Raw genomic sequence first — 23,944 nt, forward strand, 5'->3', positions numbered from 1 at the left:
AAATTTATCGGGAGGCCACCCTGAAGTTAGTCTAACTTTTAACTTCTAACTGAAGTTAGACTTGTAATAAATACAAGACATACAGCTCTATTCAAGTGTTAAGATAAAAGACTCTTGTCACCACTAGATACAGCTCTATTCAAGTGTTAAGATGAAAGACTCTTGTCATCACTAGTTTTAAAGTAATTTGTATATGATGCCACCTGTGCTCATCGACTGCTTTGTATGCAGTAAGGACATCTAAAAACAACCAATACTAAATTAGCTAAGGTGATGTACTACCCAAGAGAAGAAGCATCATGGATCACTCTGTGCAAATCAAAGGCCCACTACTGGCTTTAACTGCTCTTTTCTACTCTTTTGCCTCTCTGCCTAATGACATTATCTCCCCTGCACCTCTCCTCCCCTACTGCTTTCATACATCCATTTCCCACCTCTTCTGTGGTTCCATGTAGTCCTGCATGTTAAGATTAGATGGAAATATAACTCATTTGAAGAACAAACCAGGGAGAGTTCAAGGGTCTGCTGGAGAAGGAATGACAGAAATAGTGAGCTATTGAAAAAAACAACAAGATTATGAAGTAGAAATGAGATAAAGCAAGGCCCAATAGTACAAAACCAACACTTTTGTTCTGTTGTAAAGACTCCTCCTACAAATTTTTCTGTAGTCTCTAATACTCCTTGAGTGATGCAGCTGACACTCCTGAAGGAGAGGATGCCATCCAGAAGGATATGGACAAGCTCAAGGAGTAGGCCCATGACAACTTAATGAGGTTCAACAGGGCCAAGTGCAAGGTCCTGCACCTGTACCAGGCCAACCCCCCCAAAAATCAGTGCATTCCGGGGAATCAAGGACTTGAGAGTAGTCCTGCCAAGAAGGACTTGGGGATACTGGTGAATGAAAAGCTGGACATGAGCAATGCCTGCTGCAATAGGACAAAGAGGTAATGGTTTTAAACTAAAAGAGGGTAGATTTAAACTAGATATAAGGAAGAAATTTTTTGCAATGAGGGTGGTGAAATACTGGCACAGGTTGCCCACAGAGATGATACATGCTCCACCCCTGGGAACATTCAAGGTCAGGTTTGACAGGGCTCTGAGCATCCTGATCTAACTGAAGATGCCCTGCTCATTGCAGGGAAGTTGGACTAGATGACCTTTAAAGGTCCTTTCCAACTGTTCTATGATTCTATAAACCTACCTATTGTTTTGATATTACAAATTATATATTCCCAGACTCAGGTGAAGGGAAAGATGACAAAAAATCCTGTTCTCATGCTCTGTATCACTTCATCACAATTCACTGCAGAATGCCTGTAACTGCCAACACCTGACACAAGTAGAAATTACCAGCTGCAGGACTTTGCCGCATTCCCAGACCTATTTAAAATTCAAGATAAATTAAGGTAAGCTGGCCAAGTGTACCTTTTCAGTCACTAGAAAGTGCTTCTTATTTCTTTCACTCAGACTTTCCAACAGAATGTGAAGTTTGATCTTTCTTCCACAAGAGCATCTTACAGCCAGCTTTCCACTGCACATCTTTAATGCTTTCTAATTAATTTTATCTACATCAGGTCTTGTACTGCAGCATCTAAACCAATTCACATAAAAGCCTAATAAAAAGGTTAGGTTATTGTACAACTGCTTTATTTATTCAGTATTTTTACTATCACAGGTGCTTACATGTAACCTCAGGAGTGTGCAATTCACTTATCATGAAAGCTTTGCCATGTTGAAAATTGGGGCATGTTTTGAAATTTAGATTGAGGATGTGCCTCTCCTCTTTACTCACATTTTCATTATATATCAGATGGACCAAAAAATCATCCATAACACTTAGACCTGCCTTTTAAAGAATCCAAAAGGCAATGTAAATTAGGATTTAATCCATGGCCTGCAGCTAATAATTCTATAGCTAAACCTTCAAAAGAGCTGCTATGTGACCTTGGGTAGAAAAGTTAAACTTCCTCTCTTTTCATTTTAATGCATGAAGCAAGGATTATGATTATTGTGCTCTCTCCCTTTTTTCCCCTGAGGAAAAACCATTGGGATTAATTAGTTAATAATTGGAAAACACTCTAAAAGTAAACATGCTAGATGATTTGCATTGTAGCAACCTCCATTTTTAAAGCTTAAATTTTTTTCTTTTGTATTATTTTTCCCTAATTACAGCTTGTTAAAAAAATGGGGAAGTGAGAAGACAGGGAAAACTAGAGAGCTGTAGTTAGCCTTTTTTCATCATTCCAATAAACCATTCTGGCCATTTTATTAACATCTTTGTTAAAGCATCAAGGAGAGGAAGGGGAATGCATTCAACTTTCTATTTACAGATATTTATAAAACTGAAGCTTCAGTCATCTGAAAAGCACTTCTGTATACAGAAATCTAAGTGAAAGTTCCACAGATCCTAGAGACTTGGACCCTATACAAAATCCTGTTTTGATTTATATGTCTAAGCAACATGATTCAGTGGTAAGACGGCTACCACAGAAAGTCTGAATGATTCAGGTGCCTGATCAAGGTGACGAAGACTTCACCTTGCTCACCAGTAGAAAACAAGAATAGGCCATTCCATTGTTAGCTGGTTTGGAACTGATGCATACACAAGCCACTAATATGCCTATAAGGTACTAAGATCAGTCAAGTACTATTTTCATTTTCAATAACACAGACTTCATAATGCTTTATAAACAAGCTCAACTTGTGCCGAACACAAGTCTTTAAAGCATTCACCTCTATTAATTATGAAATCTGCACAGTTACTTAAGGCAACTGTTTCCACAACTATCGTGCTTCATGCAGAAATTAAATTAAGTAAAATTACAGCTTGTCCTAGTTCCAGCCAGGACAGGGTTAATTTTTGTAATAGCCAGTAGGGGCATGGCCAGGACCCAGAGGCCATTCTATCCCACCTCAAGCCATACATAGGGTGGGAAAGGGACAGGTCCTCTCCAGAGGGTGTGGTGAAGTAGTGCTGGTTCCGCATGATGACCACTCACGTGTCAATCATTCACCTCTCTTGTACACTCTGAGTATTGTTGCTGCTACTGTTCATTTATTTCATTGCTGTTTCTAGCATATTGTTCTTACCTCAACCTGATCTGTACCTTTTAGGTCTGCAATTCTCCTCTCCATCCCACCACAGGGAGGAGGAGGGAGAAGGGGGAATCAAGCAACACGTGGTTTGGAGGGTTTCTGTGAGAACAATAGATTGGGGAATACCATTCCTAAATCACAACATAGCTGAAAAAATGTACTCCCTAATATGTCTAAACATCAGATTAAACCAATGAAATCATTTAGGGTTGGCAGCATTTTCCTCATACACTTGGTGAAAATGCTGAACCAAAAGCCAAGATTAAGGTGATGCTTTGTAGAAAAAGACTGACAAACATGAGAAGAAAGCACACTCTATACAGACAACAGTTTGTTAAACTCTTGGTTTTCTAGAAGGTGTCAAAATTCCTCACTCAGTGTCTGCTACGCAAGTATCAACCTCAGCACAGATGTAGTACTTTGTTCATATTGCAACAATAGGTATTATAAACAAATTGAGATCGCGTGCCACACAAAGAGAAATGTTATCCTGTCTAGAAAAAAACCAAAACAATAGGTTTTTGACATTGACTGATAGGAGTAACTAATGCAATGGTGTTTGTTGCTCCAAACAGGTTATTACCTTTGCATGATCAATGCGAACTGAAAGCTCTTTAGATGCAAATCCACCAAAAATCAGGCTATGGATGGCTCCTATTCTTGCACAAGCCAGCATACAATACACTGTCTGTGGAATCATGGGCATGTAGATGACCACACGATCGCCTTTCTTCACACCATGTTTGATCATGACATCAGCTAACTTGGAGACCTGTACTGACAAAACATTCATATTTAAAGTTTCTCCAGATCTTCTGTTGCCCCATAAAAAAAACAACTTTCACACAGTCAACAGATGCACGACATTTAAAGAGACAAGCCGGTACGATAAAGAAAGCTGATGTAATATAATAGAGGTTCAGTAAATTTAAGCCATTTTCCTTTTTGCAAAAAAACTAACATATTTTTCTTTTGTAAAATAAAAATGGAAGGAGTCTAACTATTGTAGTCAGTACAGCCAAAAAAAAAAAATCAATAGCAATGTTTAGAAAATTTTCTAACCGCTCATTCTTTTAATCAGGTAACTGTTTATATTTCTCAATTTTAGCTCTTAAGAATGAATGTGAACAGGGCATTTCATAATACAAGTTCTGTCCTAACTAACTAACTTTGAAACACAAATCAAAATATAGTAGTATTTTCTTTACTACAGTGTCATAAACTTCTCAGAATCTGAGAACCTTACACCCTGAACCAAAGATAAATACAAATTCAGAGAAATATCTAGATTTAGAAATTCATTTTTGCTCTCATTTTCAGATTTTCATTTTTGCTATGCAGAAACCTGAAGACAGACTATGTACAGCAGCAAAAGACTGGAACTCAAGAAATGCAACAGACTGATCAGCAGCAATGCCTCTGGAACGCCATGAGAAAATATTTATTACTTTGACAATACACAATATTCTGTCACAAAAGTAGTATTGAATATTTCATTAGTATGCCAGGATGGACAATTTAGCACATAGTAAGTTGGGTTACAGTGAGTATGGGAGCCTGTGACAAGCACTGTGCAGTTGTCCCAATCTGCTTGCTGTGGCATGGAAATGTGGCACCTTCTGAAAGAAACGCTTTCGTTTATATTATTTAAAAATTTGAGTTTTCTCTTTTTAAAGAGTAACTACATTCAGTCCTAGAATCCTGATACATATACTGAAGAGGACATCAACTGCTTTGTATGCAGTAAGGACATCTAAAAACAACCAATACTAAATTAGCTAAGGTGATGTACTACCCAAGTGAAAAAGCATCATGGATCACTGTACAAACCAAAGGCCTGCTCTTTTCTACTGTTTTACCTCTCTGTCTAATGACATTATTTCCTGCACCTCTGCTCCTATATTGCTTTTATATATGCATTTCCCACCTCACTGTTTCTCTCCTCAGTGGAAATATATGTTCAGACTTTCAGTAACCTGAGACAGTAACATCCAGAAGCTCCAGAAGCATCTGCTCTGTCTTTGCATTTAATTCACAGCTCATCCACAATCAAACAGCACATTTCTACACTTCTCCCCGAGGATTTAAAAAAATGGAAACACAGAAGCCCCAGGCAGGCACTCTTGCATCAGCAGATACTGCTTAAGTTCCATTTTCTGTAAGCATTGCATAAATACCTGCTGTTATTTTCAGCCACAAGAAAGAACATGTTTGTAAGGCAAAGTCTTACAAACCACACCAAGCTGAAAACTTGGTATCTATACCAAACTAAGGTATCTATATGGTTTGTATGGAACAGAGCTCTTATCTTAAATATTACTGATTTTCAAGAGAAAATATCTTTAATGCTAGACTTATTAATACCTATCAATATAATATAAAACTGATATATACTATCAAAACTCAACAAAAACCAAAGCCTGGACATGTACAAAGCTAGAATTTATTGCCATACCACCAGCATTTACAGTAACTTCTAGGTATAATTGGTGAAAGTAATTATAAATAAAGGTAACAACTCTACTTCCAAAGGTAAATTACTTTTCTGTATTTCCTAGTGTAAAAACATTAAAATCTGCAAACACAGAGCTAACATTACCTTCTCTCAAAGGCACAAGAAAGCTAATAGTTATCTTTCCTGCTTGTGACTCTCATGCAGAGGGTTGACAACAAGGCCAGAGGCAATGAAAATAATATTTACTAAGTACTTTTATAGTCACTGTAAGTGTGGATAGTGGGCAATAAATAGTTAAACACAGTGGACAAGTATTATTATTATTCATTATCATTATTTCATAAATAATTATTAATAATTATGAAAAAGGCAATGGTTGCTTGCTAAAGCAAAACAACATTATTTAATGATCATAATTAGTAATTTTGTAATAGAAGACTCCAATTGCCTGTAAACAAGCTATATAACTGGTTCCTGGGTGTAGGAGGGAGACAGTGAAGAGATCTGCATGTACTTAAGTAATTTCTATTTAAGTCTATCATAGCTAAATTGTATTTAAAGCAGAGCAGGTGTACAGCATACTGTAGACAGGAACTACATGTCACCTGTGCAAACCCAGTAATCACTTGTCTATACTACACTTCCCCACCCTAAAGAGTGTAATGTCACTGAAGACAACAATCCAGTACAATACATGGGTATCTATGATTTTCCTTGTGCCCTTTCACTCATCTTTCCGACAACCAGGGAACATTTGGACTATATAATAAAACACTATCTCTATCTGCAACTATTTGGAAGACGGAGGAACATTGTAAAGCAGTTTTACATTGCTCTTCAGATTGACGTTGTAGCCCTGAAACATCCAAGCACAATCACTCTGAAAAAAAATGAGAGGGGGGTAAAGTGAGTACTGACATTTCATTAAAGAGTTAAAAGTCATGAAATCTTCCACTTTGTTACAATGCGTTGTCATTTATGATTTACACTAAGACAGTGTAGTGTACTTTATCACTCAAAAACTAACATGCTATTTCTCCATTTTTCTTCAAGCTTAAGACTGCTCACTCACTATAATTTATTTGACACTTCAGTTATAAAATCACTTGAGACCAAGTGATATAATAAGCAACTCAAGTAGGCTTTCAGCTTTGAAGATCAGAGCATAAATTACACTTCTATCAAACGCATGGACCCAGTGAGCATGGTTTACTTTTACCCAGCAACCAAACAACTACTACAGCTGTATTAGCAGCTAAGGTTTCTAAGTAATTCAGTTCTGAAGTAAACTCCAAGCAGTTACTAAAAACAGTTTTGGTCCATACCAAAAGAATTCCTCTTAAAAGATACTAAATGAGAAATCCCATTCAAAATGCTCAAAAGAGGAATTCCAAACCTTCCTGGGTTGAACAGTGACTGGGATGCACAAACACAGAATCCGTCAATGCAAGCTAAACTCTCCTACACCTACAAGATCCATGAAAAAAATACAACAGCCTATGTCTCTCCCATTTTCATCAGATCTCTTTGTCACTTTTGTTATCAGGAGTCCAGTAGCTAGCAGATTAACTAAATTAAACTTACTGTATAGGAGTGGACCAGAAAGCTCCAACAGACAAGCTATTAATCTCAAATATTGCCTTTCACATTTATTTGCTTTTGATTAAGAACAAACTGTAGAGAATTCAGATACAGTATTTAGATAGGACTCAGCCTCCAGAAAGATTATAATAAACTTCTGAGTGAGTACTGCTACATACCCCAGAAAACTTAAACCAGTTCTTCCATTTGGTTTGACAACGCTCTTTAAGAAGAAATGTAGATGAAAGGATGTGTATGTCAACTAGCAAAATTTTCTCGCTTTGCACAAATCTGCCATGTCCTAAGACAATTGATACACTTACAGAGACATAAACTTAGGAGACTTAATATAATATCAAGCTTAAAAAGCAGAAAAAAGGGCTATTTTCCAGTTCTTTTCAGAGGAAATTTCTACCAAGCAAGTTCACTTAAGATCATTTACATTAAAATGTTGTATTACTGCATTAAAATAAAACTAGTATTATACGTAATGTATATATACATTGATTAAATATATACACATATATTTGCATATATATTGTGTATATATCATAAGCCTTGAAGGAAAATGACACAAAAATTGTATGTATAAAATTGCAATTGTACTTATTATATATAAGTATAAATAAAATTAGATAAGGAGCTGGATCCTTTCAAAGTCTTCTGACTTCTTCAAAGACCAAAGCTAGCTGTTCCAGCTCCAGTTGTTTTCTGAACTTGGTAAATAAACAGAAAACTGGTAAGGAGTAAATGTTTTCTATATTTTCCTTAAAAGGTAGAATGCATAACAGGTTTATCATTTCTTTGTAGCTGTATGACTTCTCTTTTCTTGCAACAGTGGAATAAACCCCTCACAAACTGAATTACTGTATTCTGAACCTCATTTCACATTTTAAACCATAAGTTCACATTACTTCAGACACTACATGCATATCTTAAGTACAGTGAGTGTGTTGCATTCAAAGTAATCCATCTTGCACACTGAAACAAATTAAGGAAGAATCCAAGTCTGACTCCAACATTTCTTTGTACTCAAGTTCAACTGCTACATGTAACTGGAAGAAAGAAGCCAGCTAAAACAGGGTAACAGCATGAGGGCAAACCTCCAGCTGACAGCCGTGAGAGCCAAGAACCTTTCAGTGGGGCAGGCTGCAAACACCCATGGTGGCAACAGCCCATGATGAGGCACAGAGTAAATCTGAGTGGGCTGATGCAGAACCAGATACTCACAACCTCAGCAGGGGCAAGCTGCCTCGGCCAACAGGGAAGTCGAAATCCACAGACCTTCCAGACAGAAAAGCCACTGGCACTCCCATGATCAGCCTGCATAGGGGCAGGTGACACAACTTTCTTTAGAGTTCCCCCAGTTAAATTTCATTTGGGCTTACACTCAATTATGTGCAGCAATAGCCAAGGTACACATTTCATTTCTATGGAACTCTATTTTTGCTCATCACAGCCACTGTCAAGAGACTTGACTAATGCTATGCTTAATCTTTTAAATAAGATCTGTTAGGGGAAAAGAAAATGAAATCAAATACAGACAAGTTAAAAATTTAACCAAAAAAAATTAAACTGTAAAATTAAAAGACGAAATAGAGGAAGTTCAAAACCTATTGGATGCAGTATAATTTGGCAGATGTAGTAAAGCTAATAAATCAATACTGAGCACAGCAAAAGAAGTAAATTAGTGAGGTAGACAATTTCTACCTCTCTGGTATCTACGTACTATGCAATATTTACTGCCCCTTCTCATTAACAAGGTTATTCTGAAACATACCTGTTCCAGAAGTTCCTTATATGTTATTTTCTCTTTGGTATTTGTTACAGGACTGTCATAAATTATGGCAATTTGGTCTCCTTGTCCATTCTCAACATGACGATCTACAGCATTGTAACAGATATTCAGCTCTCCACCTACAAACCTAAAAAAGAAGTTTTAAGTATGTAATAGCCAGCCTTCCAAACCAAGACAACTTTTTCTTTTTTTTTTCCTTTTTTTTTTTTTTCCTTTTTTTTTTTTTTTTTTTTTTTTTTAGCATTTTGTGTTTTTCTTTTAAGGAATGAGAGCATTCAATTAAAACATAGCTCTTAAAACATTATACTCACTTCAGGAAGTCATTTTTTATTCTGTAACCTCATGATTGACTCAACAAGCTAAATACGACTATTAGTGAAAACAGAGAAAAAGTACTGTATCTTATTTAACTTAGCTAAGAATCTGCTAAACTTGGTCTTGGTTTAACTTAATTTGCATTAATCACTCTGATTTTTGTATCTATGGTATCACAGAAAAAGCATAAATTCACATAAAATAATTCGACATTACAAAAATATGTTATTATCCTACTTTGTACAGTGCACACATATCCTTTTCAAGGAAACAGGTGCAGGACTCAAAATAGTCTTATTTATCTCTTGGCAATAACAGCTAAGCATACAAGCATCTATAGCTAAATGAAAGTGACCTAAACAGTTATAAGATCATATGATTATAATGCATTTGACAACACTGTTTTACATCAGTGACTCAAAATTTTCTGTGAAGTGATATGAGTCATAGCCTCTTCAATAGCTAGACATTTACAGAAAATTCTTATCTTCCAATTAAAGAAAAACATTTCACAAACATAGGTTTCACTTTTATTGTCAGTTTACACAGAAAAAGAAAATAATCAGCATAATCTTCGAAGTACAAAAAGACAGAAGGTACCAGATACAAAGACAACTCTACTTACTGGAAGATGACACAGTACCTAAAGGTTAAAGCTCACACTAAATGATGCCCTTTTTGTTTGTTTTTCTAGCTGTACATACCCCTCTGCAGCAAAAATACCAACACACAGAAAACACACAATTGAGAGTTTCCAAAAGGTTCTATGGGGACAACCGTACAGTGATAACATATTGTTATAATGCAACTAGAAATAACAGATGGCCTAAAGTAACTCACTACTAGTTAAAAAAAATATTTCCTTCTTCACTCTTCCTCTTTAGTAAAAGAGTGCTCTAAATCAGGATATTTTACATATTACTCTTGTATCCATACATACAGATGCCATGGGACAGTTTTTATTGTCCAAAAAAGGCAATTATGAAATTAAAACCAGTTAGGATGTTTAGGATGCAGCAATCTTACTGCAACTCCTTTACAATGCCATTTATAAGAAGAAAGTGGGGGACCATGAAATTCACAAACCATTCTCTACTACAAAACCCTTTCCCTAAAAGGAAAAAACCACATGAACAATAAAGGACCTGGAATTGTTTCACATAATACAGAGAAACTCTGTATTACTGTCATAAAAGTTGTGTAAGGCTCAGATTTTTATATCAAATCACTGTAGGATGATATAAGCAAGGGAACACAGTAACTGGGCTATGCATATTCACTTAAAAATGGTCAAAACATGAGCAGGCATGAGAGCTTTGGTTCTTCTAAAGACACATGGCAACATCAACATGAATTTTTAGCAATCACTTACAAACAAGTGTGTGAAAGATATAACTGTGGTTTAGTCAAAAACCAAGACTATCTGGAAGGTGTGATGAGAGCTTTGCTACCCTGTTCAGAAGGAAAAGAAGGTTCTGACAGGATCGGAAAAGTGAAGATGCACCTACCATAACCACGAGAATTTGGCTTTCCTACTGTCACCCAAGGACATGCTCAAATTCTGGCTGACAAATAAAAGCTCTGTGGCTTTGAAGAGCTGCCCTGTGCTGCAGCAAGTTTCTGTTCCAGCGATTCTCATACAGATGAGCACCTGTGAGGAACTTTGATTTGTATGGTTTGAGCTGAAAAGAAAAAGCAGCCTGAAACCAGGACCCTTGCTATAAGGACATCAATGAGATGCTTCTATTTCAAACAGTGGTCTAGAATCAGAAAGAAAATATTCCAATAGACTGCAGAAAGATCAGAAGTCGATCCGCAGGATGTTTGCAAGAACTGCCAGAAAGTCTTGCCATAATAAGCAGGACTGTAAAATGCTAATCTGTTGCTAATCAGATAATTATCTCAACACATACTACCAACTGAATCCAAGTCTGAAGAACCTTATTGTATGCTGTGTTCCTAATGCTGACAATTTAATAACATAAAACAAATGGAGCAGAGAGAGAGTCAAACAAACAGAGTACACAGTAACAACTCTAACACATCAAAGAAACTACATTCAGTTCACTAGCAGTCTCTTTGAGATGATTGTCTACTGCCCACTGGTGCTGTGGTGGAAAAAAATAACAGGGTTCCTCCAGTCAAAAAACCACAGAACTTTTACCAGGCTACAGTATCAAAACAGTTTGCACCACAGCAACATTTTAAACCGGTATTCTGACAATACCTACCTATCCTTCTAACGCCTTTTTTTTCCACACATCCATGAAAGCAGCAGCCTTTGATAATCCACATTACATCAGATAACTTAGGCCAAATATGGCATCTTCTTAATAATTTGAGTCTGATTACCTACCCCCTTGAACCTCTCTGCTTACAGCAGTCACTTAGGACATACAGGCTCTTTGTGACTGGGTTTCAACACCTTTCATCTGACCCCAGCCCTGAGGTCTCTCAGAGTTTGTTGTTTCATAACCAGGAATCTCAAGCACGTGCACTTGCCTCTTAAATCATACTTTAAAATTACTACTTTATATTAACATTTAAGAAGTAGAAATAGAAGAGGGCTGATCCTCATGTTTTACCCTCAGCAAGTCAGTTAGACTCCCACACGAGACTCCCAATACATACAGCTTAACATCTACCATATATGGCCTGGAAATATTTTTTATTGCATTTGGTATTATTTTGGATGTGACAACAGCCTCCTTGATAGCAATGAAATAAGTACAGCATTGAAGAAGGCAACACATAATTATGCCTTAATTCACTTCACTCAAATATTCAAAAGTTATCCCTTAATTTCAAACACTATCTGCGATCCTAAGAATCAAAACAGTTGTACTCAGAGACAATTTTTAGTCTACATGCAATGGCGATGGAAGGGAGGACGGAAGGGAGTGCTCTGAATAAAGATGGCATATATGCAAAAGGAAAAACTGCATTATTTTGCACCACTTTTTTTAAAAAAAGCATACTGATAAAATTCTTTCATGCTATGCAGGGTACATATATTTTTCCCAGCTAGGTTCCCTGGGATCAAGTAGATTTTATTTTTTTAAATTTTTTAGATGAAATGAGAACAGAAGCTGAATAAAATGTGAGACAATATTAGATAATTTGGGTTATTATTATGTAAATTGATCTTGTCACAGTTTTAGAAGTGTAAGCAATATTTGGATAGCAATCTGAGCAACATGTCTAAAATTCAAAGGGGATTATATATTGCACTTATGTCTTAGCAGCAGAGAAAAAACATATGTTGCAAAATTGCCCTCTGCCTGCACACGTTAGGGAAAACTGTTTCCACACTCCTAAATAAATACTTGTTTTAACCCTTTTAACTGGGATTGCACAAGATTCCAAAATAATCTGTTCAAGTGTTTCACTAACTTCAGCATTAAAAAGACTTTTCTCTCTAACATCTGGTGACTATGTTTCCCATGTTGCACTTCAAGATCTCCAGTTTTGACCTGTTCAAAGCCAACTCGAGGAAGTTTTTCCTTCAACTTCTTTGCCAAATTCTGTGTATTTTAAAACCCAGGTCTCCCTTTCGGCTTTTACACCAAAAAATTTCAAACAATTCCATCATCCTTTTCTTGACCAATCATGTTTCTCATCTCTTATCATTTTTCATGTAGGCAAAACCAGATGTTTTGCGCTGTATCAGCCACTGATGCAGTTTAGAACAGTACCTGGGCTTACTGATTCAAAAAAACAAGTCAGGGGATGGCGACACTGATCACTTACTTTCTGGAAATCATTTTGCATTCCACTGACATAATTCTGGTATTTCCAATGGCAGAGAGTGAAGAAAACACACTGGAGCATGTTGCATGTTTCTTTCATGCTCTTACAGCATTTAGAGAGGAAGAATTGCCTTATGCCTACATTTTAAATACAGTAACAGCCTCCTTCAACTTCTTCAGTTGAAATAAATTACATTAGAAAATACATGAAAAGCATCTGTTTCTGCAAGTCTCAGGTTTTGCAAGCAAATGCAAAGATATTGAAAAAAACCCCTGTATTTTCAATTGACCTAATAAAATGTCTCCAAAAGAGGAAACAAATTCTAACTCAAGAAGCACATACATGAACTTCTTAATACTATTCTTCAGGTCTACATAGACAGCTTCCAAGGTAAACCTCTGACCCAGAACTTCATCTTTACCCTGTTAAGCCAGCAAGCCATGGTTTTGCTTGGAAGCCTGGCTTCTTTCTCAGCTGAGTTCCATTGTCTGTTTTCTCTTCAGCCTGTCCTATCAAAGACCCTCCTCTATGTTCTCTCTCTCTCTTATATTCAAAGTACTTGCGCCCACCTGTCGCCCTGCTGAGCACACTGACTGCTGGCAACCATTTGGGACTTCAGAGGCATTAAAGTACAACGGTCTATCATATACAGCCTATTAACACCTAAAGTGAACTTAAAAAAAGAAATAAAACTGCATGTTGCACATTGAGACATTTGTTTACACAAATCTGAATTGCTTAAAGTTTTATTATCCTCAGAGCAACAGGTACTTGGCAAGCAAGCAATTACAGCCTGATGTTGAGTCTTCGACTTGCGTCTTTGTACAAGGCCATATCACAGACTGGCTTGAGGGTGGAAGGGAACTCTGGAGGGCACCTGCTCAAGCAGGTCTGTGGCATCCCACTCTTAAGGGAAGGGCAGAACCTAAGGATTCATAAATGCTCATTGTCAAAAAGAATGACATTATTAGTAAATTCCACACACTTTATACGGAAATTGGTGTCAGTTAGTCCCTGATAACCTAGTATAAGCACATGGCAGTGGGTTTTAGATAAAGGTAGGGTGAAAGGTAAAAGAGAGAGATGAAATAAAGAGGGGGAAAGAAAACAAGAAAGAAAATAAGATCACCAGTCCTGGCTCCAGTGTTGATCCAGCTGATGGGCTGTCACCAGACCTGAGGCACACAAGCACCTGGGCTTTGTGGGGGTACCATTTCATAGATAAGTTTCTTGCTTTCTATGCAAATTAGTTATCATGCACAGTCCGTTCTTCCAGACCTTTCTGAAAATGGGTAAGAGGGCTTCGGCAGTCTTTGGTGGTCCTGATCCCCCCCTACAGTCCATGCCCACTTCTCAACCTTCCTCCTGCCCTGCACTGTGTTGTGCTTATCTCCACGAGCTAGAACAAAGACATTTGTCCCAGAAAAGTGCTGTCCTACCTTTGTATGGCCCCGTTCTCCAGCCACATCCTGTTCTTTCTCACAGTGTTGTTATTACCAACAATCCTTGGTTGGCTTCACAGCTATCTGGCTATGGGTGTTTGAGACACACACATTACCACCCTTATCTTCTAGGCTTCTACAAGGTCAGCCTAGAGTCAGGGTGGCATTTTAGTATCTCCAAGGATGGAGATCCCACAACCAGCTCTGTGCCAGTGCTCAGTCACCCTCACATTAAAAAAGTGTTTCTGGACACTTAAAGGGAAAATCTTGTGCTTCAGTTTGTGCCCATTGCCTCTGGTCCTGTCACTGGACACCACTAAAAAGTCTGGCTCTGTCTTCCGTACAACCTCCCTTTAATTATTTGCCCGCATAAAAAAAAGATAATTTCAGTTTCTGCATCCACAAAGGACAAAAGATGCAAGTTAAAAAGTGAAGCTAGAAAAGAGTTTGGAACTCAAGTTTGACTTCAGACCATGAAATATCCATTTTCCCTCTCTAAAGGCCAAACAACTTCCACCTGAGAATTCACAATGCTTTACAAACACCTAACCATGACACTTTGAGGAAGCAAGCTTATCCTGCTCAGCAAATCATACCACACTTGTGTGACAGAATCTGATAGCAAAACTGTGTTTATTTGCATGTATAATATTCTCATTCCTTAGTTCTTCAAAAGTAACCATTTTACTGATTTCATTAGGTTTGGGAATGCCACAGTCAATGAGCTTTACTGGTCTTTAATCACAGAATTACAAAACCAATTAGGATGGAAAAGACCTTAAGATCATCAAGTCCAACCATTAAACCCAGCACTGCCAAGTCCACCACTACATGTTGTCCCTAAGTGCCACATCTACACATCTTTTAAATACCTCCAGGAATGGCAATTCCTTCACTTCCCAGGGCAGCCTGTTCTAATGTTTAACAACCTTTTCAGTGAGGAAGTTTTTCCTGATATGCAATATTCCTAATATCCAATATTTCTAATATCTAAACCTCCTCTGGCGCAACTTGAGGCCATTCCCTCTTAAGGTCCTATCACTTGTTACTTGGGAGAAGAGGCCACCCCCCACATGGCTACAACCTCCTTTTAGGTAGTTACAGAGAGCAATAACATCTCCCCCGAGCGTCCTTTTCTCCACACTAAATAACAACCCCAGCTCCCTCAGTTGTTCCTCATAGGACTTGTTCTCTAGTCTCTTGTCTAGACCCTAATTATCTGGGTAACCCTACCTGGACTTTCTGAAAAGTGCCATGACCTCGAGATCAAAGCCTCAAGGACCCTATCTAACCATTTTAGAACTTCTGACTGTTACACAGGCCACCACGGCTGGGTGTTGCTTATAATTTAGCTTAAGATATATAAATTTTCACTACTAGACATGTCAAGCAATGATATCAGACACCAGTAAGAAACCAAGCTCCACTCCACCGGTTCTGTATCTCTTAATTTGTACAGATTTGAAAATGATTAATATTTTAAATTATATATTTAGAATTATTCGCATTTTAATCAAAAACAAACCAAAAAAATACAAAAAGGGCAAAGAACATTGATGTACCAAAGAAAGATGACCCCTATCCTACAGTGTCTTTTATACTCTGCATCAGCTTTTCTAGAGAAAATATCAAAAAGCATGATGTAAACTTGCTGAAAAAGAGGCAAAATGGTAAATACAGAATTTTAACAGTAAACTACCTTTGAGAAAGTATTGAAAATACTATCCAGCAATTTATAATAAGGATATCATATTCTGTCTTAGGGTAGTTCACCATTCACTGATGAAGATATATATTACAATGCCAATGCCTTTGCCAAACATTTCCTTAACCACAACATCTAAACGATGGCCTACTTAGACAGTATCTGAGATTAACCAATCCCGAAAGCCACCGTTTTTATACACCTGTGTTTTCATACACCTGCCTCCTCTGGCACCTGAAGCCGGGTTTCGATGTTCACGGCAACTTGTTGCCAATTCAGACCCAAAAGGGGTTGGACAGGGGAGCATCAGCAGCATTCATCTACATCATCGAGCCGCACATGGACTCACACACGCACATGTCACGCTTGCCAGAGCGCACGCTAACACGCCCTCGCCCAGGCTGCTTAACTTAATGATTATGTTTAACCAAGTGTAATCATTTAACTCCTTCGATCTCCGCAGTCGTCTCCTCCATCAGCGATGGTACACCGACAATCCCAGAAAGATGCTGGGATAGTTCTGTGGTGAGCACATGACCCCAAGCCCAGCACACCCGCAGCCCCCTGTGCAGGCAGCCCTCCCTCCCCGCCACAGCCGAGCTGTGCCGCCCCGGCCGTGCCCGGCCTCCGAACCGCACCGGGGGCACTCGGGCACTCACCATGAGGCGCTCCCCAGGCTGCCCCTCTCCAGGGTCCGGACCCAGGGCTTGTACCACTGGATCTGCTCGGCGACTTCTCCCCAGACCTTCTCGGGCTCCGCCAGGCAGGACCGAAAAACTTCCTCGTACTTGCCCAGCGCCCGGGAAGAAGCGGCGCGGCCGGCGAGCGGCGGGCGGGGGGCAGAGGCGGCCCGGGCCGGGAGCGGGACCTCCGCGCAGGGCCGGCTCGGCCGCCGCCAGGCACCACCGCCCCGACCTGCGGCTGCCCCACTAAGTTTTGGCAGCGCCGCTAGCCTGCCCAGGAAACCCATTTTCTGCGGCTTTCAAGGGAGAGCGGCCGCACGGGCTTCGCTAAGGCTCCAAAACACCCTCGACCAACACAGGACGGCAGCGGCTCCCTAGGGCCGGCGGGACACGGTGGGACTGCCCTGGCCCGGGCCGGGCCGAACTGCCCCGCCCACGCCCCGGCCCTGCCCCCGGGTGCCACCGCCCCTCGGAGCTCCCGGGAAGCGACTGGAGCAGGGCGGTGAGGGTCGCGCCGAGCGGGCCGGGTGGCGGCCGGGGCCGGGGTTTCCGGACCCGTCAGCGATTGGAGCGACCGAAGACGGGGGAGAGACTGACCTGTGACTTACAGGTCTGCGTGACAGGTAACCAGAGTACTCCTCAAGTATTTATTTTGAAAGACATTCTTGCTTTGAGAAACTTCCCAGTGATAAAATGAGGCATACTGTTTGTGCCAGAGGATAAAGTTCATTCTGCTTTCCAGAAGATCTCTATCATCTGTAGTGGATCTTCTGTTTTGCTCATTATGGTGTATACTTAGAAATCCTGCCTGAGTTTCAGTGGTAATGTTTCAGAGTATTATAATGCACAAGTTAGCTAAGACGTACACCTGCTTCAAATGTTATTTTATCACTTATGAAATTATTTTAGTGCTTTAATAAGTATATCCATTACAGGTTTTTCAGGATATTCTTCCTGAAATCACATTATAAAAATGCCATATGGCAAAGAGGCACTCTATAATGTGTTTTATATTAGCAATCAATTTAGGCACCTGATTCCTGATTGTTGTGTTGAATTAGTGCAATAAGAACATAGCAATTTATCACATTACAGGTAAAGGAGTAAGGGAATGAGAAGAAATAGACTGTTTACCCACTACAGTAGGTCTCATACATGAAATCAGTGTATTATTCTGGCTCAAAATACATGTGGGGTAGAGTTCAAGTTCATCACAAGTTTTAGGTCATCTTCAGAATCCCTAGTCATCTTTCAGCATAAAGACTGGTTCCTGCTTTTGTTTCTGAGGCCTATATAATTAGCTCACAGAGTTCCCCCTGGCTTGCAGAGGCTACTGCATTGCCCAGTGCTCTGTGAACTACCTGTCCTGTGCTGCGCTGCAGTTCACCTCACTCTCGTCCCCATCTGTGACACAATAACACAGCCCAAAGTAGCATAAAAAGTACTTGTTCTCAAATGTAATACTTCTATTCTTTTGTCCACGCTTTCATCACTTTGACAGGACTTCTGCTGTCAACAGAGTTTGGTAGCCAAAATTTTAAAATAAATAAAGAAAAATAGAGAGAAGCTTGCAGATACTGTAAACACTGTTGACACTATGACAGCCCTGAAATCAGATATCACTGCTGGATGCTCGGCAGTGCATGCATTATACAAATATGCCTGAAGAACACAACTTCCCAGTCAGGTCATACATAGTTGATCTTAGCATTTAAAAAATATCCCCAGAATTATATTTTTTATTTCCTGTCTTTATAATGGATGGGCAATTTTTGACTTAAAAGAACAATTCTGATTGAAAATTATTATGGAATAACTATTAATTTTTTTTGTGTTCCTGGTCAGAAATCATCACACACAGCCTTAGACTGGTGTTCACAATCCCACTGTGTGGCTGAGTCCAGTGCAGTGACTGTCTACCAGAGGTGTGCAACTGGTGGACTTAACAAGAGGTATCAGTGCCTCAGCCCAGTTTGTGAATCCCACTTCCCCAAATCAGACTGTTTGAGGTACATTATGTCCACTTCCAAGGAGCAACCCTTCGTAATAATTGCCTTACAAGCTACCTTGTTTGGATCACCTACACTGGGATCGATGTCCATCTAGTTAGGAAAAGACCTATAGCAATTGCATGCAGCCAGCCTCTGGGTGATGTTAGCAATCTGTTTCAGAGCTGGAACAACATCTCCCTTTTCCCTAAAGGGGAGAAAACCGTGGAGGCTAGGCGAGCTAAAATATTTAAGCATATGTAACAGGCTAGTTATAGGCACTAACACTGAAGTGTCCTGAGCTTCAAACACCTCATGTGTTGTGTCTGGTGATGCCTTAATATTTCTTGTGGTGTTGAAGACCAATGCTAACCATTTTTCCACTCTGTCCATAGTGTGTTTAATGTGAAGGTATAAGTATTAAGCAAAGGAATTCTTACTGCAACAGTTAATGCTCTGGTATTCATTTTGAATATATGTCCTACTAGAAATGCTATGCTAGAGGTGTAGGGGGGTACAAGTGAACTTAATTGGAACAAGAAGTGCATTGAATTCTTATTTTAGCTGACATCCTACTGATGGAATGTCTCCTGAAGGAATGTGTCTAATGAATATCTGTGGAACATACTTCATTAATTAAACTCATCACACCTCATACAGATAGCTAAGAAGGTAAAGAAGGGATTGCCAATTCTCCCAGCAGCACGCTATTAATTTAAGCTTCACTTACAAATACCATTATAGCAGATTTCTGAACTGATGAGTTTTCCCTCTAAGGACTTTATTTCTTTTTGGCGAAACGTGATGTTCCTGAAATTCACACTCAACAAAGAACTCTGAAGCAATGTCAAGTGATGTGTGTAGCAATTACCCTTGTAGCTGTAGACGTTCTTGAAAGATATATGTATGTTTCTAGGCATATATCTAGCAAAGAACAAACTACGAAACATGGCTTGGTACTTCTGCAATTGCAAAAAAATCTTATCTGAAGCCTTTATTTGTTCAAAGAAGCTTTTTTCCCCGCAACTGCATCCTTTAGTGTAAGCTGTGTGTGTTTGAAGACACATGTATCTTGAAAACAGATTAGCAGAAAGGTATTACAAATATCATCTTCTGTATATGAAATGCTCTGACTGTCCTAGTGCACAAGACTCTGGTAATTCAAATTTCAGTTAGAGACCTCTTAAAAGCACAAAGTAAAACTGTAGTTAGAGAGTTAGTATGTATGTTAAATTACTTTGCTATGGTTCTGTACCTCAACTTCTATGGTACAGAAGTTCTATGTACAACTTTTAGGCTGTATCTGTCTCAAAACACTGCCAGTCTTGTAAGAATAAGTTTCAGAGTTCTCTGTATCACTTATATCCTAAAAATAAAGGCAGTCACAGTTTTCTAAAATATGCAGTAGTGTGCAGAGTTAAGTTCAAACCAAAATAAACTTTTCTGTTTTCATGAAAGGTGATGGAAACAATATCAGTAACCACCACTTTCTAAGTCTCATAAGTAGATATAATTATTATTCCAGTTTAATATCCAGTCTTTGAATATTAAACATATCACAGCTTTTTTGAAATCTATTAAAACTCTTATACAAAATTCTAAAAAATTATTGCTTGAAAAAAAATATGTCTGTGGTCAATCACCCCTCTGCTGTCTGAAGTGCTGGGAATTCATGACCTTCTGTTTATTTCTGTCTCTGGAAATGAGTGATTGGTGTGCAGGAAGATAAATGATGAGGACTTACAAAAACGCTAAAATATCTGTCTCTGCAGGCAGAAGCTCTTTTTACGAACTTCTGGAAAGTGCTGAATCAAAGTCTGACTCGATCCATGTGAAAATGAGTTAGAGATCCTCTGGGGTGAAAATATGATTCTAGTTTCAATTATTACTGATATTATCACTTGGTTACTCCCTGAGGAGGTCTTACACTTCAGGACAGCCTGCATTTCATTCATTTTTTTTCCAGATCTAAGTTCTATTTCTGAAAGTATCTTGGACTTTGGAAATGTGAGAAACAAAACCAGATAGATAATTTAAAGATTTCTTAATTTAAAAACAAACCAAAACCAAACAGTCTAACAAGCAAAAAATGAAACCAAACAAACCAGCTAAAAAAAACAACCCCACATTATGTCACATAACAAATCAAGGCCATGAAAGCAAAATACTTCATGCAAAAGCAAAATTTATGATAAGTTCTTCAGTATTTAGGCATGCTAGAGGAAAGAGTCCATGGTAAATTCCACATAGAATTTTAGCTTTTGCTTTGCATTTCTGCTGTTGGGGATTTAAATTATAAACTTGATGTAATTTTTATGAAGGCTGTCATTGAACTTCGATTTTTAGGTAATCCATGTCCCTGAGCTGCCCAGCTTCCTGAAAGTGCCAATTATTGATTATTTGTCTCAACAAGAGTAAAATCTGCTGGTTTATCCAAACCTATTCCCATTTCTTTCATATGCCTCTACCACTGTTTTCCAGATGACTACACCAGAACCATCACAGGCCAAAAGACTGTTATTACAAAACTTTCAAAATTCAATATATATTCTTTGAAGGGGACAAAAGGACTTCAGGCACTGACATTTTTATTGATGTTTCTTTTGAACTTGATAACAAAAGTAACCATGGATTTCACAACTTTTTTTTTTTTTTACCCAGAAGGTTGTCTTTTTCACAGAACTATGAAAAATTTCATTAACCCTCAATCTGTTAATGTCAGTATTGTCATAAAAATAAATTTTAAATTACTTGTTATATAAATATTTCTTATCAGCAACGCTTTCTAAAATAGAGAATACAGCCCAAGAAGTATGAAGACGTTAGCCAGTACTGGAGGAACTCTATGCTTAAAAATTACAATGACTGTAAGTCCTATTTTCAACCTTCAATGACTAAGATAAAACAGGAAAGCTGATTTTTCCCAGAATATCCAGGCTTGACTAGATCAAAGGTACAGTGATTCTGTTTTCTGTCTTGGAGGGATGAGGAGGGTGAGGGCAGATGTATCTCGCATGCAGGTAAAGAAGATAATTTAAAAAACCAACCAAACAAAAAACAACAAGAAAACACATCTGCTTAAGATTTTCAAAACAATATCTAGAATCTAGTACTGAGCTGCTTTCACACTCAAAGTTCTGCTTTTCACATGAGGGGTCTGGGTGCACAAAGAGTGCAGAACCTGCATTATTGGCTGGGCTAAAGATTCATCAGACACCCCCAGGAGCACAGAGTTAGTTGGCACAGCTTTAGTATTTATCTCGGTTTTTGTCACATCCCTTTGCAAGAAGCTGTCAGTTGTATTGTCAGGGCAGCAGACTTGGCTAGGAGCCTGGCCCATAGCCAATTATCATACCAGCATGTACTGAAAGGCCTCTTTTTGTATAAACAACTTCAACTTAATCTGCTCCAACTCTGCTTATGTCCTGAAGTTTCATTCTTGCAATCCCATACTCAACAGTTGCTAGATTTTGTTCTTGTGACATATTTCATGATCCTTACTCCACTACATGACTATTCACTATATGACAAGAAGAGTTAATGTTCAAACACTGTGGTGATGTGCTGATTTAGTTCATCTGCAGAATTGTCTTGCAAACAAACAAGAAATTGACACCTAAATTGACTAAGTGCAATTTTAATAACATATTTCATTGCAACTGTCTTTTATTACTGTGTGCTATATTTTTAAGCATGCAGGATCATCCAGAGCCATACAAAAAATAATTCTGTGAATTTTTTGAATGATCCCACTTTTGAGTGGCTCCAACTGGTAAAGAATGGATGAAATTTCACAGCAGCATAGGGAAGAAATCGTAGCTGTCACTCAGTTTGCCCCAAATAACATCAGTAATAATCTCTGAAAATAGCTTTTTCTATAGCTCATCTTGCAAATTAGCATGTCACAGGATTCCTGAAGAATCTAAATAAGAAAAATAGGCATGAATTCAGGCCCAAGAATCATTGTATAAAGCAGAAAAACTCTTAGTGGTAAGCCAGCAGCAAAACTGTGTGCCCAAATACATTCAGTTAAACATTCAAGTCCACATTCTCTCATGGACTCATTCTTTTAGGGTGCTGAACTAGGCTGCCAGAAGTTTATATTTGCACCCTGAGAAATCCAGTTCCAGAATTAAATTGCTATGGTGATTTTAGATTGCAAGGTAAAATTTTAGACTCACTAAATTTGGGCCAAAAATCATTGGTTAGAGCAGAAGCTACATGCCCACCCCCAAGATACTATTTTTTTATTAACTTAGAGTCTCAATAGTTATTTTTACCAGTGTAAAACGAGTACAGCAGATTCATGGAGACTAACCCAACTTTTCATGCATCAAGGAGAAATTCAAGGTCAAAGGCAGTGAGGAACCTTCTGACATCAGAAAACCTCTGGAAGCTCTATGGAACTGGAAAAAGACAGGAAAACCAATTTCTCTGTTAAAGCAGTGTCATTGAAGTGGATTTCAATGAGGCAGACATACCAAATTGAAACCTGGTCATTTGCCTTATCATTGCTGTCCTATTTTTCTTCTCCAAGCACCCTGAAGTTTACTTAAAATAGCTATGTTGTTCTGATTAAGGGTCAAAGGAAGGAATTTCAACATGCACACTGCATGTTCAAATATTTGCTCACTTCTGTTAAGGGAAAGCAGTGAATGACTTCTGTGTATGTGTTTTAGGTAGTGTACAATATTTGATCTTCAGGATTTATTTTGCATTAATAGCTTTAGGGGGCTTATACTCAATATTTCTGCTCACTGGAGTTGTTGGCTTACTTGTAAACCTATAGGGCTTTCATCTGGTTCTTCCTCAGTTATCCAGTGTGTTTATTTGGAATGATCTACCAAGTGATATTTTATTGTGTAATTTAATAGCAGAGGCTAAATTTCCCATTTATTTTGAAGGTATAGCTCTCTAGTGAGAGAGCCATGTAGTTGTTACCACAGCCTTTCCGAAGACTGAATTCATGAATATATGTGCAATGTTTAGATATTCATTACAGAGGACAACTTAATCATCCAATATGAGCCTGGGAATTTGTTATAATTTTAGAACCAAGTCTTATGGGCTACACCCAAACAGATTGTTTTATTGGGTGTCAAACCCCAAAGACCCCATTTAAATTGTTTTG

The 23,944-nt window shown here is 38.5% G+C and overlaps 1 protein-coding gene across 3 annotated transcripts in view; it reads right to left on the reverse strand.

Annotated features, from left to right (window-relative positions):
• ACSS3 (acyl-CoA synthetase short chain family member 3) overlaps nucleotides 1–17,262 on the reverse strand; it is a 69,637-nt gene extending 52,375 nt beyond the window's left edge. Inside the window, exons 1-3 of one of the 3 annotated variants that reach the window (XM_032105308.1) lie at nucleotides 16,802–17,262; nucleotides 8,913–9,057; nucleotides 3,680–3,868 (exon numbers count right to left, since the gene is read on the reverse strand). In XM_032105308.1, the coding sequence (XP_031961199.1) occupies nucleotides 3,680–3,868; nucleotides 8,913–9,057; nucleotides 16,802–17,112 (645 nt within the window). In that variant the 5' untranslated portion in view covers nucleotides 17,113–17,262. The remainder of the gene's footprint in view (nucleotides 1–3,679; nucleotides 3,869–8,912; nucleotides 9,058–16,801) is intronic. The other 2 variants (XM_032105309.1, XM_032105310.1) reach the window with 2 other exon arrangements.
• Between the last annotated feature and the right edge of the window lie 6,682 nt (nucleotides 17,263–23,944).

The sequence above is a fragment of the Corvus moneduloides genome, chromosome 4 (genome assembly GCF_009650955.1).
Source record: "Corvus moneduloides isolate bCorMon1 chromosome 4, bCorMon1.pri, whole genome shotgun sequence".
NCBI classification, from domain to species: domain Eukaryota; kingdom Metazoa; phylum Chordata; class Aves; order Passeriformes; family Corvidae; genus Corvus; species Corvus moneduloides.